Source organism: Barbus barbus, assembly GCF_936440315.1.
Source record: "Barbus barbus genome assembly, chromosome: 9".
NCBI lineage: Eukaryota > Metazoa > Chordata > Actinopteri > Cypriniformes > Cyprinidae > Barbus > Barbus barbus.
The window spans coordinates 21,460,537-21,478,960 of NC_136737.1; the positions used below are offsets into that span (position 1 = coordinate 21,460,537).

At 34.1% G+C, this 18,424-nt stretch overlaps 2 protein-coding genes across 5 annotated transcripts in view; both read right to left on the minus strand.

The window, feature by feature from the left end:
- Positions 1–1,585: 1,585 nt before the first annotated feature.
- Positions 1,586–3,942, minus strand: LOC306875200 (uncharacterized protein). The gene is made up of 5 exons (XM_079425661.1): positions 3,859–3,942; positions 3,365–3,688; positions 3,029–3,157; positions 2,265–2,380; positions 1,586–2,093 (listed from the first exon to the last, which is right to left on the minus strand). The coding sequence occupies exons 1-5, from the start codon at positions 3,881–3,883 to the stop codon at positions 2,001–2,003; spliced, it is 687 nt and encodes a 228-aa protein (XP_079281787.1). The 5' UTR covers positions 3,884–3,942; the 3' UTR covers positions 1,586–2,000.
- Positions 3,943–8,733: 4,791 nt separating this feature from the next.
- The window catches only part of LOC306875199 (sodium channel regulatory subunit beta-4-like), a 57,826-nt gene continuing 48,135 nt past the window's right edge, over positions 8,734–18,424 (minus strand). Inside the window, exons 1-5 of one of the 4 annotated variants that reach the window (XM_079425657.1) lie at positions 17,264–17,371; positions 11,548–11,588; positions 10,597–10,923; positions 10,402–10,483; positions 8,734–9,943 (exon numbers count right to left, since the gene is read on the minus strand). In XM_079425657.1, the coding sequence (XP_079281783.1) occupies positions 9,697–9,943; positions 10,402–10,483; positions 10,597–10,923; positions 11,548–11,588; positions 17,264–17,274 (708 nt within the window). In that variant the 5' untranslated portion in view covers positions 17,275–17,371 and the 3' untranslated portion in view covers positions 8,734–9,696. Of the gene's footprint in view, positions 10,484–10,596; positions 10,939–11,547; positions 11,589–17,263; positions 17,562–18,424 lie in introns of those variants that run through there. The other 3 variants (XM_079425659.1, XM_079425658.1, XM_079425660.1) reach the window with 3 other exon arrangements.

Consider the following 18,424-nt stretch of genomic DNA (forward strand, 5'->3'; position numbering starts at 1 on the left):
AGAAAGATCAATGTGAAACGGCTTTGGCACTTGGCTTCTATTCACAGCAATAGAACATTTGGTATGAAGAGTGAATAGTAATTAACAATATCAAATGATCTAGACAGCCTGCAAGCTGCAACGCTGCTCGGTTTCCACTTGAGGTTAAGACAACTGTGAGAACTGAGATACATAAATGTATAAATATACCAGAAAAAAACTGCACTCGGTCTAAAGTTAAACCTCCACTCTAGACAAAGTTGACAGACACTGTTTGTCATTGGCTGTCAACTGACCAAACAAGTGGAACACATTTATGGTTTTGGTTTAGCACTTCAGTTGAGTTTAACCACACGCTGTAGCTTGTATTTTTGTATGCAGTGTGTATCACAGGCCTATATGCACAAACTAAACAGGACATACAACTTCATAAGACATTTAATAGGTTTATTTATTATTAATTCATTATTTATTTACCACTGTATCTGCAGGATGTGTTTCATAGTCAGTGTTTAATACTGAATCCATACAGTCATAAACGTATTAATAGAGATTGTGACTTTATTTAATATGATGCTATAATTGCATTTACTACTTGCGTTTTTATTTAAATAACATTTGGTTTATATGATATATTTATATACTATTTATATTAAAAACTATAGTAAATCTAATTGTAAATTGAATGTAGATAAAATAATTAAAGGTATTAAAGTCATATTTATATTGTTTAACGATAAAAATGTTTTCCATCCAGAAAATATTTACAAAGGCAAAAATAAAACAAATGAATAATAAATTAAGTAATTAATCCACAAAATCTTTAACTATCAAAGGTGACTTACTTTTTTTTATACAGATTAATTCATACAGGTATTAATAGAGCATCTTATCAATATAAGCAGTTCTCTTTATTCTAAAAAAAATAGGACATTTTCCAGATATTTCTAAGTCTTATAGGCCCAAAAGCATGTAAAAACTCAACCAAACAGGCTCCACAAAAATGATAAATAATGTTCACATTCTCCATTTAATATCATACAGTATATAGACCAAAATATGATTGCTAACAGAAGTTTCAACTAAAGTTATTGCAAAATAACTTTATAAATAACTATACAGTTATTGCAAAACAAAGCTCTTCCAACTGAGAAATGAAACCAGACTTTTTTTTTCTTAAACACACACGTGACCCCGGACCAAAAAACCAGTCAATTTTGTGAAATTGAGATTTATACATCATCTGAAAGTTGAATAAATAAGCTTTCCATAGATGTATGGTTTGTTAGGATAGGACACACTTTTGGCCGAGATACAACTAAATCTGGAATCTGAGGGTCCAAAAATAAAAAACAATAATAAAATGCAGTGCTTAGCATATTACTTATCAAAAATTACGTTTTGATATATTTATGGTAGGAAAATGACAAGATATCTTCATGAAACATGATCTTTACTTGATATCCTAATATTTTTGGCATAAAAGATGTATGTATTGTTGATAAAATGTATTGTTGGTTATAAATATATAAACTATTTAATATTTATAATACTAATATTTAAACTGTGAAACAAATATGAATATTTAAAATAAAAGCAAAGTATTACTTGAAAATGGGATATTTATTTTCTATTCAGCTGTATTTTTTTCCCTGCGCATTAGAGTGAGTTTATATGTACTATATAAACCTAAAGAGAAATATAAAACTATAGCTTTCAATACATTAAAATATGTGTGATTCATTTCATGATTTCCAACCTTTTAGACCTTTTCACATCTTTAGAAAGCAGAATGATCACATTCAATCGAATTAAACATTTTGAATTCATTAATAAAAAATAAATAAATAAAATTTTACACTATATATATTTCAAATATTTCTACAGACCCAGTTTGAAAAGCTCTGCTCTAAAGAAGGTAAGGCTGGCTGTTATCTTGCAGGTTAAAACTGTCTACCAGTTCCTGGTTAGACATTTACATGAAGATCAATAAAGTAGCATAAGAGCAGTCATGCATGTGTTCATGATTTCGGCAGGTTTAGAGCAGCATAGGTGCTGTTGATTTGGCCGGACCGAATGTTTCTACGTAGCTTGGAAAAGTCCACCTCAGCGTACTGAAAGAACAATGAAGGAACACATTTAGTATTTCAGAAGTTTAGTTGTCCTTGTAGCAAAATCAATTCTATAAAATACTATAGTTGTAATAATAGGTCAGCAAGAATCCTCGCTTACAGAAATACAGTTAATAAATTTAAAAGTTATGATTGTGTTTTCATATAATTTACCTGTAACTGGTTTGGGTCCTGATGCTGTTCTATAACTTGTGTCCGCTGTAGATCACTGTTGAGTTGTGATCGCTTTGCTGATCTTCTTTTTCCAACAACAAACACTTTTACTACTCCTAACAAGGAACAGTGATTTAATCAGATTAGGTATTTACTAAAGGTTTTTTTTTTTATCAAGGGGTGAGAACCAGAATGGCGTAAGTGACATTTTTGTTAAAATTGAGAAATTAAAGCTCTTAATGAGCTCTTTCTACTGGCAAAACTACTGTCATCCATGAGTTTACAAATTTGTATAATACACAATTGAAATCAGTACACAAAGTCAGATCAAACTATGGTTAAAATAAAGTTGGTCAAAAAAAGTCAAACAAGCACATCCCAACCACCCAGATCGGGCTCAGGTGCAGGACAACTGAGGAACTTGAACAAAGAAAAAGGAGAGAAGACCACACACTGAAAATAGCTGCTCCAAATGAATTTAATAACAGCAACGTTTCGACCCTCAGGTCTTGAGCCTGATGAAGACCTGAGGGTCGAAACGTTGCTGTTATTAAATTCATTTGGAGCAGCTATTTTCAGTGTGCAGACTTCTCTCCTTTAAAATAAAGTTGGTGAAATGTCATTTGCGCCTTTCTGGTTCTCACCCCTCAAATTATATATATAGTCACATGAATTGCAAAACAGCAATGGAAATCAAAATTAGGAACTTTAACAGGAGAACAACATCATATCAATGTTTTTACAGATGGCAGAAATTAACTCACCGATCAGCAGAATGAGCTGAAGTCCATTCATCAGGGCAGATATGATGCTTATAATCTGCCATTGTGTTTGATTCTGATCAATAAACTCCTTCACTGTATGATTGTGACACTCAGTTAGTTGAGCTGATTCTGTGAAGAAAGAGTCCATAGTCTGTGAAAGTAACAACTGTTACTATTGGTACAACAGCTGTGATTTTGTGAAGCTGAAAATATATACATATTGGAGATAATATATGGATATAATTATGTTATTCATAAGTATTTAAAAACCTGAGACAACAATTTAAGTAGTTATTATCAATATGTCTTAATCACTGAATGAATAAAAGAACTCACCATTGAAGTATATTCTGGTGCTGTTGCTGAGTTTTGGAGGTGTTTCTGTGTTCATACAGTAATAAACTCCTAATTCATCAGCAGTCACATTATTAATAACCAGACGATGTTTAAACTGCACTGAATATTTCTTTCTGCATGTTTTATTCGGGTAAAAAGGAGGTGCTGGTGTTGAGAATGATCGTAGAATCACTGCTGGAGGATCTGCTGTTTTCAGTAAAATCCAGTAAACCTCATTTTCATCAAGATCACAGTTTATGGTCACATTTGATCCCAAATCAGTCAGTAGATCTGATACTGCATACTGACAACAAACTAGTACATCTATAAGATAAATAATAATAATAATACAAATAAAAACAGGCATCATAATTATGAAGAGATTACTTTAAAAGATTACTCTTTAAAACCACTTTGAATCATAACAGTTTTTACTTGTTTTTGGAAGTTTACAAAGTATGTGTAAATATATTCATAACTTGTAATAAACTCACAGAGCTGAAGCTGGATGATCTTCATGTTGTTGCTGTAAATAAACGTTGTTCCTTCCACACAACACTGAAGCTGAAGTCTGCTGCAACTCTGAAGCAAAGACAGAAAAAAACTTCTGCCACATCAGTAAGAGGAAGTCAAGTTTGCTGACCACACTGTACAAACTTTTTTTCAACACCTAATGAGCAACACCTAGACCTAAAGCACCGCCATCATCACTTTATTTAACAAGCTGAGCATGTTTAGTTTGTGTGTATCCGGTATTCCCTATGCTATGGGGTCCAAATGTCCCAACAATTATAGTAATACCAGTCAATTTTGAACTTGTGGGGACATTTTTTAGGTCCCAACGAGGAAAACAGCTTGTAAGTCATACAGAATGAAGTTTTCTGAAAATCTAAAATAGCAGAAAGTTTTGTGTGAGTTTTAGGTTTAGGGGTATGTGTAAAGGGAACAGCACAGTAAAGCCATTACATCATTGGAATGTCCCCACAATATAGGAATACCTGTGTGTGTGTGTGTGTGTGTGTGTGTGTTTACTGTTTTACAATATACTATTTGATCATTAAAAATATTTGGTAAAACCGCCTCAATAATCAATACTAGCAACTAGTCCCCATTTCCCCGTGGCCCCACTCACCCAATAAACACAGACATATTGCACCAACATATAAATGATTGTTATGATCTCATTATTTTAATAAATTGAAATGAAAAAAACAAACAAACAAACACGACTGATTAATATGAAAAAAAAGCAGATTACTCTATTCTTTTTTTGATCGACTTTAACTATTTCTATAGACCATTTTATGACATATAACACCCATGTAAATATTTGATGTGTTTACTTTACTAATGTTCTTTGAGACCTGCAGGTACAGCTCAAAAAATTTTAATATCATGAAAAAGGTCAATATTTTTTGTCACTCATTTCAGAAAGTGAAACCCATATATTATATAGATTCATTACACATAGAGTGAAATATTTCAAGCCTTTATTTCTTGAAATTTTGATCATTATGGAAACAGATAATGATAACCCAATATTCAGTGTCTCCGGAAACTATAATATTACATAAGATAAATAAAAAAAGGATATTTTAAACAGAAATGTCAGGCTTCTGAAAAGTATGTTCATTTCTATGCACTCAATACTTGGTAGGGGCTCCTTTTGCATGAATTACTGCATCAATGTGGCGTGGCATGGAGGTGATCAGTTCGTGGCACTGCTGAGGTGGTATGGAAGCCCAGGTTGCTTTGATAGCGGCCTTCAGGTCATCTGCATTGTTGGGTCTGGTGTCTCTCATCTTCCTCTTGACAACACCCCAGGCGAATGTCAGGCGAGTTTGCTGGCCAATCAAGCACAGTAACACCATGGTCATTGAACCAGCTTTTGGTACCTTTGGCAGTGTGGGCAGGTGCCAATTCCTGCTGGAAAATGAAATCAGCATCTCCATAAAGCTTGTCAGCAGAAGGAAGCATGAAGTGCTCTAAAATTTCCTGGTAGATGGCTGCGTTGACTGTGGACTTCAGAAAACACAATGGACCACACCAGCAGATGACATGGCAGCCCAAATCATCACTGACTGTGGAAACTTCACACTGGACTTAAAGCAACATGGATTCTGTGCCTCTCCACTCTTCCTCCAGACTCTGGGACCTTGATTTCCAAATGAAATGCAAAATTTACTTTCATCTGAAAAGAGGACTTTGGAGCATTGAGCAACAGTCCAGTTCTTCTTCTCCACAGCCCAGGTAAGACGCTTCTGATGTTGTCTCTGGTTCAGAAGTGGCTTGGTAGCCCTTTTCCTGAAGATGTCTGAGCGTGGTGACTCTTGATGCACTGACTCCAGCTTCAGTCCACTCCTTGTGTAGCTCTCCCAAGTGTTTGAATCAGCTTTGCTTGACAGTATTCTCAAGCTTGAGGCCATCCCTGTTGCTTGTGCACCTTTTCCTACCCAATTTCTTCCTTCCAGTCAACTTTGCATTTAATATGCTTTGATACAGCACTCTGTGAACAGTCACCCCTTTCAGTAATGACCCTCTATGACTTACCCTCTATGTGGAGGGTAAGTCATAGACTTACCCTCAGTGTTCATCTTCTGGATCATTGCCAAGTCAGCAGTCTTCCCCATTATTGTGGTTTCAAAGGACAAGAGACACCCAGACTTTATACTGTAGGGATGGTCATTTAATGAAGCTCAGATGTAAATATTATAATATTTGGAGCAGTGTTGGGGGGTAACACATTACAAGTAATGCAAGTTACATAATACTATTACTTTTTTCAAGTTACTAGTAAAGTAACAGATTACTTTTTAATTTACAAGAAAATATCTGAGTTACTTTTTTCCCATTTATTGACTGACAGTGCACTGTGTGAACATGCTGTGACTGTAGTTCTAGACTAAATGTGAATGTGCATTAATTCATCCCACTCGCAAAAAACAGATTTAGTATTCATCAAAATGTATTAAAACAGTGAAATGCAAATTCACAATATGATGCAAACCTTCAATAATTAAATATGTTAAACAACACAAATGTATCTAATCCCATTTTATTAACCAATGTCTTTGCTGCTGACCTTTGATGATCCAGTTCAACCATACTAATAAGCAAAAATGACTTTAGATGAACTAACAATTGTGCTTCATTGTTTTTTTATTACTGTGCTGAAGAAGGTTGAACCTTCTTCTCCTGCTTTCTACTGTACAGATGTGAATTTACTTTTCCTTCAGCCTGAGGTTTATTCATTACACTTTTTGGTGTGAAAGGGCTTTTACATTTGCTATAATTAAAACTTCTTGTATTAAAATCAATCAAGCCCTGCTCATATTTAAAAAGTAACGCAAAAGTAACGTAACGCTTTACTTTCCATAAAAAGTAAATCAGTAACGTAATTAGTTACTTTTTAGGGAGTAACGCAATATTGTAATGCATTACTTTTAAAAGTAACTTTCCCCAACACTGATTTTGAGATACTGATTTTTGACTTTCATGAGCTGTAAGCTCTAATCATCAAAATTAAAACAAAAAACTTTTTAAATGTTTTACTTTACATGTAATGAATCTAAAATATATGAAAGTTTCACTTTTTGAAATAAGTTACAAGAAAAAAGAACTTTTTCACGATATTCTATTTTTTTTTTACGTAGGCCCTAAGTGTATATTACTACAGCGGTCAGCTCGATCATCAGCTGTCAAACATAAATTGGATTATTCATTGGCTGAGCCAGTTATGGCCAATATGTGGCTCTTGTCTGTAATGCAGATCTGGGCCACCACAGGAACATCATTCTTTCTATAGCAGAGGGAGAACTGCTTGGGCAGACTGCAACTGGGACAGAAAAAATGCTGTGTGGACAGGAGGAACTGGTTTGAAATAAATCTTTCACGTAATAAACTAACTGAACCCATTAGAGCCATTTCTGAATTAGATTTATCATTGTGTATTACGGTGTGCGTAACTAGCTATCCAACATATTTTACAATGCAAAAATAAGTACACCTTTTACCTTCACAGCCTCTGGAGGGCAGCAGAGGACAATAGCACTTTAAAGAACATGGACGGCTACATTGGTTTTGGTTCTGTATGGTATGGAAGGTGACCTGGTGTAATAATAATAGTTGTAAATAACAACAACAATAATAATATAATACAACATTTTTATGTTCTGTTTAGTGAAATACTAATACATGTAAAACATCACAGCAAACGGATTTCATCTACATGTAAGAACCAGACTAAGCAGAACAGGCCTTAAAACTATTTTGCTCAGATAAGACAAAATCAAATGAAATTAAAAGTAATAAAACTAAAGACACATGTTAGCATTACAACAATAACAAAGAATAGGTGTGAACACATTTCAATGTCCCAAAAGATTTAACTGAATTAAAATACACATAGCACATATAAGCACACACCAAAGTGATCAATAAATCCCGCAAAACTTTGAAAACAGGGTATTTTTTTCTCTATTATTTTTTCTCTTTCAGGTTCTCTGAACGTCACAAATGTGGGTGTAACTGGAAGATCTGCATTCGTGTGTTCTCTCACAGAACTGAAGTCACGACATGACAGTGTAGGCTATTAAAGACAGAATGACAGCAGGAATGTGAGACAATTCACAATAAATAGCTTTTGACAAAATTAAATGCTACTTTATTACATCCTCCATGTTTGATTAATTTCAATGAACAGTGTGCAATTATTGATAAAGAACATCAAAATATTAATATTATAAAAGCATTGCGAGCTGCCAGTCAAAAAGAATATACTCGTCCGATTTTTGTGAATGGTCTTAAAATCCCTAAGTTAAAGTCTTTCCTCCTTTAGAAGAATATCGCTTTACAGTATTTGAACAGTCCATCAGGATGAAAACAAGAGATAACTATGAAGCAAATCTTTCTGGACTGAGAAAGAAAACAATATCACAATAATGGTCATTTCTTACTGTAGAAAAAAACAACTATTGACTATTTTCAGAAGAGAGTAAGTGTTGTAATTCTGTTCTATCAGCTGCATCTGTTGGTACTGTGAATATAATTAGAATGGCAAATTCATGGAAAAGACAGATTGTATTTCCCTGTTGTTTTAACTAACTTGTTTCACTCTCTCTCTCTCCCTCTCTCTCTCCCTCCCTCCCTCCCTCTCCCTCCCTCCCTCCCTCCCTCTCTCTCTCTCTCTCTCTCCCTCTCTCTCTCTCTCTCTCTCTCTCTCCCTCCCTCCCTCTCTCTCTCTCTCTCTCCTCTCTCTCTCTCTCTCTCTCTGTCAGGATGGGACTGGAATCTCTGCATTCTTGTCCTGCTCTTACAGTGACGATAAACTCAAGTCATGACATGGCATCATTTTAAAGACTCATTGACAGCAGGAATATGAGACGTCATTCAGAGAAACCTTTCACTTGAGAATCAGAATCCAGAATACAGTTTTTCCAGTGCAGCTGATGAAAGGAAGCTTCACTCTCATACTTACGTAAGTTACTGATTAAATTCACCCATTATTATCTTTGATGACATTTTCAGTTTACGATCTTTGCTCCCATTTCATCAAAATAAGATTGAGTAACATTCAACTATATGTGATAATGTATAAAATCAAGAATTTAATTTTAAAATTTTAAATTGATATATCAGGAACATTAGTCTACCACAGTTTTCCAGAGGTTCTTAAAGTAAGACCAACTAAACAAATCACAGTTACTGTATAGACTACCTCTCTTGTGGCAAATTATATAACTGTTTTATTTAATTAATCTCAAATATATAATATTGTATTAAGCTTCAGATGTACAAAATGCGTCTTATTTTTCCATGAAACGTAAATAAGCGCTACTCAATGTCCGATAGTTTGAATGTTCAACATAACACAAAGCAGACAAACAAGGCTGACAAGAGTCAATGGTGTGCCATGGAAGGAAAGAGAAAGATAAAACCAATAATTGAACCAACTCCATTATACCCCAAATTTGAAAGAGCAAATAATCTATTATATAAATATCAAATAAAACATGCAGAGCTGAATTAGGACATACACTTTATTAATCACATTAAAAATAATTAAAAAAATACCCGAGTTCATACTCTGCTCAAACCCTGTAATGCGATAAGCAGAACATGCACATTAGTGCTCACTGGAAAGATGCCACTAAATCACCATCCAGAAGACAGTACTCCATTTTTGGGCTTATTTTGGGAGAAAACTCCAGCAAGGAGCAAAATATATATCAGCCTGCTATATTTACAGTCAGATAGTGGAAACTACAGTCAGAAATATACACCTTAACATGTCTGCATGTAAGATTTGTTTTAAATATTAGCTTAATAATGTCTTATTCCTTCATAAAAAAGTTGACATTTTTATTGTGTTTATGTATTACATAATTTTCTTCATTGTATGTTCCTGTATTGGCTGATGCCTTGGTAATACTACTCATGCTAAACACTTTTTTTAAATTACTTGAGGGGGGGGGGGGGGGGGGGGTGTTAAAACAACAGGGAAATACAATTTGTACAATGAGCATGTAGAAGTATATAGTGGGATGCTTGAGGACCATGCTTCTGTTTATCTTCAGCAAACTGTATGGATCAGGAATTAATGATTCAGATTATTCATTAAATAAAAATACATAAACAATAAAAAATATATTTCATATTTGCAAACACAACTAAGAAAAGAAAACTTGTGGAACAGAAACAGAATTGTTAAGGCACACATTAACAGAATCTTTCATTCTTCAATTTTAAACAGAATTCCTGTTTCAAGACCTCATGTGGTTTTACAATAAGAGCAACGTGGTGCAAATATCAAGAATATAAGAGCACAAAACAGAGTCTCTGACACCAGAATGAAACAATGAAAGCTGTAACAATTTAGGTAAAATAACTTTTGAAATGTTTACACATTTATTTCTGTCGCTTTATCTTCAGTCATGACAGGAGAGAATAAAGCAGCTTGAATGTTTTTTCTAAAGCCAATGATTAAACCGGCTATAAGCATTATTAATAATAATACAGGTACTGTGATGTAAACCCACAGCAAAGATGATGTCACCACATCTGTTTCTGGTTTTGGGGTTTCTTGATCAGGTGATTTAGTTCCATTTTCTGTTGTTGTCTCTGCAAAGAAAAAGAAAGAAAGAAAGAGAAAAGAAAGATTACTGCAATGTGAACAGAACATTACTAGAGAACTTTTTTAAAAAATTATATATCAATTAACCATTACTACACACCATTGATGATCAGCTCCACAGTCTCATGTTCAGATGAGTGTGAGATGAGACAGCTGTATTTTCCTGCATCAGTGTGTTGAAGTTTGTTGAGTTTGATGGAGAAGTTTCCTTTCAGATAATCATCAGGGAGAGTTTCAGTTCTGGTCTTGTATCGTGGGTCCAGTTGCTCTACTGAATCTTTACCCTCGATTATATCAAACACATTCTTGCTGCCATTGTGTCTCCAGCTCACATTAATGTCTTGAAGTTTGTGATCATGTTCAGCTGAAGAACACGGCAGAACAACAGAGCCACCAATAACACCCTCTACTGTGACCTGCAGACACACTGAAATCACACAAACTGTAAATACACAATATAACATGTTGTTTGTTTGCTTGTTTTAATGCATGCCAGATTATTTGGAAATTCATGGCAAAAACATACTTTAGTTACATTTTAAATTAGTGCTATCAAATGATTAATCGCATCCAAAATAAAACTTTTTGTTTACATAATACATGTGTGTATACTGTGTATATTAATTATGTATATATACAGATACATGTATATATTTAAGAAAAATGTTATGTTTACATATAAAATATATTTATATATAATATAAAATATAATAATATGAATATATAAATATATAAATATATAAACGTAAATACTTTCAAAATATATACTATATGTGTGTGTATTTATATATACATAATAAATAAAGAGTACACATACATATATTATGTAAACAAAAACTTTTATTGTGGATGCTATTAATTGCGCTTAATCGCTTGACAGCACTATTTTAAATACAAAATATATTTGACACATTTTGCTAAAAAAAATCTAAAATGGGTATTAACTTGTTTAAAACCTTTTCAATGGAATAAGCAGAATAAAACAATCTAGAAATATTACAATCCAGTAAATGTTTTACATGGATATTAAATATGTCATTCAGATACTTACCTTTGTTTATCAGCACTGCGAACACACAGATGAAGTAGAATCTGTAGAAACAGAAATATTTTCCATTAATTTCCTGTAGCTCAACCAGTAGATCACCACACTAGCAATAAGCTCGTCTGAGATGATCACATGATCACCACGAGGTGCATGCTGGTTAGAAATACTTTGACTCAATATTGTGATCAAACACTTGTGAGAGCCAGATGGTGTAGTTTTTAGAGGAAGCTTCAGTTTACCAGCTGAACAAACTAAAAGCATTATTAGAAACACTGACGATACAACTTAACCCATATCGCTTAAGAATAAGAACGGGGTTTGGTTTCATAAAACATGTTAGTCTTTTAAATTTAAATGAAATTTCCTACTGTTGTGTTCAAGACGAGATGTTTGGCGTCTTAATACCAAGTTCTTTAATTCTTAATTTTGGCACTGATACTGATTATTCAGAATGACATCTGTGATACCCATACTGATAGTTTGGTGGTTCTGCTTTTTAATACCTTTAATAATTAATTAATTAATTAAATTTTATATACCCTTTTATTTAACCATACTATGACCGACAAGACCAGGGGACAGAGAAAACAAGAGAGAGAAAGAAAAAAAAAAAAAAAAAATTATAATAATAATAATAAAAAATAATAATAATAATTATAATGATAATAATAAAAATAATAATAATAAAAAAAAAAAAAAGGAATTAGAAAACAAAACAAACAAACAAAAAAAAAATTGTGGATAAAGTCAACAGAGAAGGGGGAGAGAGAGAGTAAAAAAAAGAGAATGGGGGATAGAGAGAGAGAGGAAAAAAAAAACAAAACAAAAAAAACAAACAGACAATTTGCTTCGATACCTGCTGACAAAAAGAGAAAACAACAGAAGACACAACAGAAGACACAACATCAGAGAAACTGCAGCAACAACCAACATCTGTATGAATCACAATAAATTCTAAATGTTAAATGTTATTGAGCAACACGCATAACTAATATTACAAAATAAGTTTTGAAGCAACAGCAGATCAGAACAATGTGTGTCTGTGAGCACCCGTTTTTACACCAATGTGAATGCTTGAGTGTACACCTGTGTGTGTGAGCGCGCTTGTGTTCATAAGGTTCCTCCATGTAAATGTTTAATAGTGTGTGTGTGGGGAACAACAGCCCCATCCCGCAAGGCATGAAGCAGGCATGGAAGAGACTTTTTAGATATTCTTAATCTTATTAACATTAATCAATAAGCATCCTGTTAGGCTCACAATAACTCATTTCCTTTACTAAACAGAGAATCAATCGATAGTCAAATGTGATAAAAAACATGACTTTATTTTTCTTAAGAGCTTACAAAATCACAATACTGTTATATTTCTATTCTGATGATACTTTTAATTAAAATCCTGGCTAAAAATAAATAAATGAAGTCGCCGTCGTCTGATTTAAGTAAGCAAATACTTTTAGGACTGAATCATTATTGCAATGATTAATATATTTCTGGCATGTTATGTTTGGCAACGATTATTTTAACCCTAACTGATGCAGTGAATAAATTTCTATTTCTCAAACCACAATATCAGAAGATGTACTTGTGTCCATATTCCAGGATGACAATACCAACATTTATCAGGCTTCAATTGCAGGGATGCAAACACATCATGGGTGAAAAAGGTGACAAAAGACACGCAACACCCACTCGCCCCAAAAAAAAAAAAAAAAGTAAAATACTTATACATTATTTTAAAGCCTTTATTATATTTTAACTCTACAATTGTGCTGTAAAATCCACTTTAAAGATTCACTTTTCACTGTTTCAGATGACATAAAACAACGTGCCAAAAATCCTGGAGGAAAACAAAGACTTTTAAGATGACAATTACATAAATTTACCGCTATATCCAGTAGATGGCAGCAGAGGATCACTCATTAGCTCAGTTGCCATTTCCACTCCCTAGTTTTGAATTCTTGCTTTTGTATTTATTATAAAATTACTATTATAACAAATAATTTAGTACTGTGCTTAAGTAGTATAGCAAGTACAATTAAATAATAATGCATTAAATATTTTGAAATAGTTTTAGATTTAATTTAAAATCTTAATTTTTTAAACATTGCCTTAAAAAGGACACATCAAAAAGAGTGTTTTATCTTTAACTATCCTTAATATATTCAGCCAACATAGACTTGTCACTGCTGTAGTTATGTTACTCTGCATCACTTACTGCACCGGTCTATTTTTGACATCAGTTTGTCAGATAGTTTGTTCTGTCCATTGCTACCGTTATCACTGTCAATCATAGCAATGACTGGCGCAACAATTTAGTGGATTCACGTGCATCATTTTTTACACTCGCGTTTGTCATTCCTGAAACTATATACGTGGATGTTCAGTCCTATATGTTAAGAAACCGAGCAAAGGGCTCCTCTGCAACTGACTGAGCTTTATTAAGTGAAAACTCAATGATATAATCAATGACTGACTACACAATCAATCTCTTATTCACACTGTGTGTACGCTTTTCTCTCTCTCTCGTTCTAATAAGTAGATCTGCGAGCGAGTAAAGCTCTACTTGCGAAAACAAAAATGAGCTCAGAGCGGATTCTGACTAGCCTACAGAAAACACCTCTGACTGGCCATTGCTTTCATCAGAGATGTCTGTGATTGGCTTCAATACTCAACACTGCAAAAGCAGTAAATAAACGTGTGGTTCTGCAATTCTAAACCAAAGCACGCACACAAAAACACTATAACTACGACTATAAGCAGGTATAGAATTTAATTTGAAAAAAAAGACCCCCCCCCCCCCCCCAATCAAAACACTTTCTCACTTTTCTCATGAAAGTGACCTATTTTGATTTCAAAAAGGTGAGTTTTCACCGAAAGTTGAGCAGTTTGCATCTATGCAATTGTGAAAGATTGGCCACCACAGAGACCAGCAGACTTTACCCCATTGAAAATCTTTGGGATGTGCTGGAGTGGAAAAAAAAAAAATCTGCACACTCTAATAGTTAGTTGGATCCCCTTTAGCTTTGAAAACACTGTGCTTTTGTTGTGGCATTGTTTCAACAACGTTATGCAACATCACAACATTTCCAAAAGTGGTATAATTATTGGCTGAGATCTTGTATTTACAATGACAGAGTCAAGCCACTCTGTAAAGTTGACTCCAGCAAAAAGACTTTCCCAAAGACTTTCAATAGGGTTAAACTCAGGACACTGTGGTGGCCAATTCATGTGTGAAAATGACTCCTCATGCACACTGAACCACAAGGCAATGGACACTTTTTGTTTTAATTGGAATGAAATGCATTCCGACTGATGAATCCAAAACATAGTGTTTACATGGACGCTAAATAAATGATAAATAAATAGTTGATGTGTGTTTATATGTCACACGCTTCAAATCAGATTTGATCTTTTGATATGCATACACTCTACGAATATACAGAGTTTCCCACTGTTTTTGCTTAATAACCATTCTCCCTTTCTTTGTTTTAAAATGCAGACTTAATATTTTGGCTCTTATTAGGAGTTGACAAGCACATGAAGCTTTGTGCAATAAAGCATTTCATTCAGATTGGACTTCTGAATGACTATAATCAGAATACAATGCTCCATGTAAACGCACCTACTGTTAATGATAATGTTGTGAGTACATGCTTAACATGATTAAGAAATTAAAATTTACACACTGCATTAGTTAGGGTTAAAAGTATAGGGCTGTGAATTTAATGTGTTAATTGTTTAATTAGTTATAGAAAAATGTTTTTTAATGCTATTATTGCACTCACCCCACCCCTGCCCCACATTTGTCATCTTACATTTCATAAGTTGTGTTCGACCAAAGTTCCTTGATTCGTCTTGAAGCGGCGCTACGCAGACTGATCGCTGTATGACATTAAAGTCTTGCGAGGGCCATTCGAAAGCTTACAGAGTTGTCTACTCTCTATAGCTCTCGCAGTAACTTGATGTAATACAGTGGAGTACCACACATTTGACGGTTACTCCACCCCAAAATGAAAATTTTGCATTAATCACTCACAAATTAAGACATTTTTGATGCATGGTGGAGCATGGTGCTCGAGGTCCGATGCTAAAGTGCCCTTGCGACAGGAAAATACAACAAAGAATATCGTTTATATGTAGCGCATCAATTCTGCATGTTATGTAAGAGTCTCTCGCTCTTTCTTTCTTTGCGTGTGCGACAGCGAGTCGTTTACTGTACGTCAAATACAAATACAATTAGCGATTGGCTCTTTTGCTCAGAAGGCGGGGCTTTGATCGACAGAGCGGCCATATTGAGAGTTGCCTTTTTCCCCTTTCAAAACTATACGAGTGACACGTCTTGGGTATTCTATGTTTTCGAGCAGAGGAAAGCACGTGCATATGTCATGGTACTCTCGATAATGGCAGAGGACACTGACTTGGAGGAGAAGAATTGTTGAATGAAGTTGTTGTTTTTGTTTTATTTGCGCACAAAAAGTATTCTCGTAGTTTCATTATATTACGGTTGAACCACTGATGCCACATGGATTGTTTTACCAATGTCTTTACTACGTTTCTGGGTTTGGGAATATTTCAGTTGCATTGCTGTCAATGCAGGGTCAGAAAGTTCTCGGATTTCATCAAAAATATCTTAATTTGTGTTCCGAAGATGAACGAAGATTTTACGGGTTTGGAGGAGGAGAAATTAATGACAGAATTTAAATTTTTGAGTGAACTATCCCTTTAAGACCTTTACTGCCACCTACTATACATTCATATCAATAAAAAATCTAAAAATGAAAATGAAAAAATCCATATTAATAAAAATGGAAGAGATCGTTCTCCCCAAAATAAAAAAAAGGGGGGGGGGGGGGTAAACACAGTAACAAAATATTGGCTTTACATTATCATTTGTGGGTAATTTCACAGCCAAATTTGATTTGTGATTAATAAGTGATTAATTCGATTCTGTGTAATTAAGTATATTTAAAAAAAAATATCAATTTACAGCCCTAGTTAAAAGACTTGTTATAAATCGTATAACATGCTAGAAAGATATTAATCACTTTACTAAATATTCAATCCTAGACTCTTCAGTATTTGCTTTTTTTAAAATCCAAATGGTGACCTTTTTTCAGGCAGTGTATATTTCCTATAATTAGAGTAATTAACTGTTTTTTTAATAGTCCTTGTTCAACTAACTTGTCAATACGCATAAAAAAATAAAAAGAAAATATTTTCATTTATTTCCCTTAACAATATATTAGTTGATGAATCATCCTTATGCACCTGTTAAACTCGTCTCTAAATATGTTATAATTCAGTAGTAAATGTTGTGAAGCGGGGATCTTAACCTGCTGCTAAAACCTTGAGAACTTATTGAATTACTATCAAACAAACCTGCACCGGGACACAAAATACAGTGATACAACATGCAGATGTTAACTGCTAATAACTAAATCAAAATAATAATTAGCAATTTTCCAACAGATACACATGTAAATAATTAGTTAATTAATTTGTGTTTAATGTAGGTCTATTAATGATGTCCAAAGGCTTTGTTTAATATTAGTTTCAATAAAACAGTTACGGGGGAAAAACATAAAACAAACAAGGCCAGACGCAAATACGAGCTCGCAAACCAGGCTACATTAAGTATTTTTTTTTCACGGATCGCGGCAGGTTCAGATATGTGGGAGTATGACGTGTTTGGGAATGTTGTTAAAAATCATAAACATACCTGACGATCATGGTTAATCAATAACATATAGCCTTTTGTACGCAACCGAAAGTATTTCTGTTTTCACGTTTCCGGGGTCTCTTGGCGGCGGAAGTTGTCATAGATGGACAAAGTTCTGGTGAATGAGCTTTCATTTTGTATTATTTATTTATTGCTATATACATATTATTATTGTTGTTATTATTATTTTGCTCACGGTTGCATTTCCACGACTTTCCAAAACAAGTAAAAATATAAAAAAATGCATCACAGTATCAGCAGAAAGATGATGTCAAATGTACGTCACTTCCTCACGCTCTAGAAACCTGGAGGTCCGGGTCCTGTTAGATGCTTCCGGTCACGGTTCCTCTGAACCCCTGCTGGTAGATGCTGGAAATACACCAACAGACGGAAACTTTCAAAAGTAGACCTGTTTTCTAATGAAATAAAATAAGTTTTTAGAGCGCATTGTTAGAAACAACCTGGCAGGAGTGTTAACTATTTCAAGAAAGAAGAAGAAGAAAATGAAAAAGAAGAAGAAAAATGTTGCTAAACGCCATCACAATCTGATTTTTTAAAATTTTGTTTAATTTTTTTTTATTAAATCTATCCACCTTTTTCTTGCCGTAAAAATGGGCGATATCATGATGTTCAAACATTTACATGTTTTTCTGTTTCTGTTAGCATGGCCTACATAAATATTCGAGATATAAGAGTTACTGTAATGACCAGATTCCAACATAAACATCGTCACGTCACTCACTGGAGAATTACAGCTTCAACTTGGGCAGTTTTTCCTCGATTCCTTCATACACATTGCATCTTTCTGGGAAAGTGTTCAGTGGAGAGTCCTACTCATCTTCATCCCAGCCAACATTTCATGATGAGGCCAATTTGGACACGATATGGACTTGAGACATGGGCCCTACATCATGGGTTTCATTTCGACCCTGTCTGAATTAACTTCAGTATTGACCCCAGTGTCTTTCTACGTTTTCTTCTTCTGCCCACTTATTTCCATCTAGGGTGAGAGACTGTAGTCTCTAAAAGTGGTTTCATCTCTCATTTTTGCTCTTTTTCATCTAAATATTTTCGTTTTGGACAATAAATCTCAGCCAAATATCAGATCCACTCATCCCGTCTCTGGGGTTCTGGATCTTTCCAGCCTTGAAATGTCTGGAT

What these genes read in the sequence shown, in the direction of transcription:
- LOC306875200 (XM_079425661.1), bottom strand. Translation starts at nt 3,883, where the DNA reads ATGAAGATCATCCAGCTTCAGCTCT. An exon ending in GATCATCCAGCTTCAGCTCT is followed by an intron (nt 3,689 to 3,858) that starts GTGAGTTTATTA and finishes TTTATCTTATAG; the next exon opens with ATGTACTAGTTTGTTGTCAG. An exon ending in TCAGCTCATTCTGCTGATCG is followed by an intron (nt 2,381 to 3,028) that starts GTGAGTTAATTT and finishes GTTCCTTGTTAG; the next exon opens with GAGTAGTAAAAGTGTTTGTT.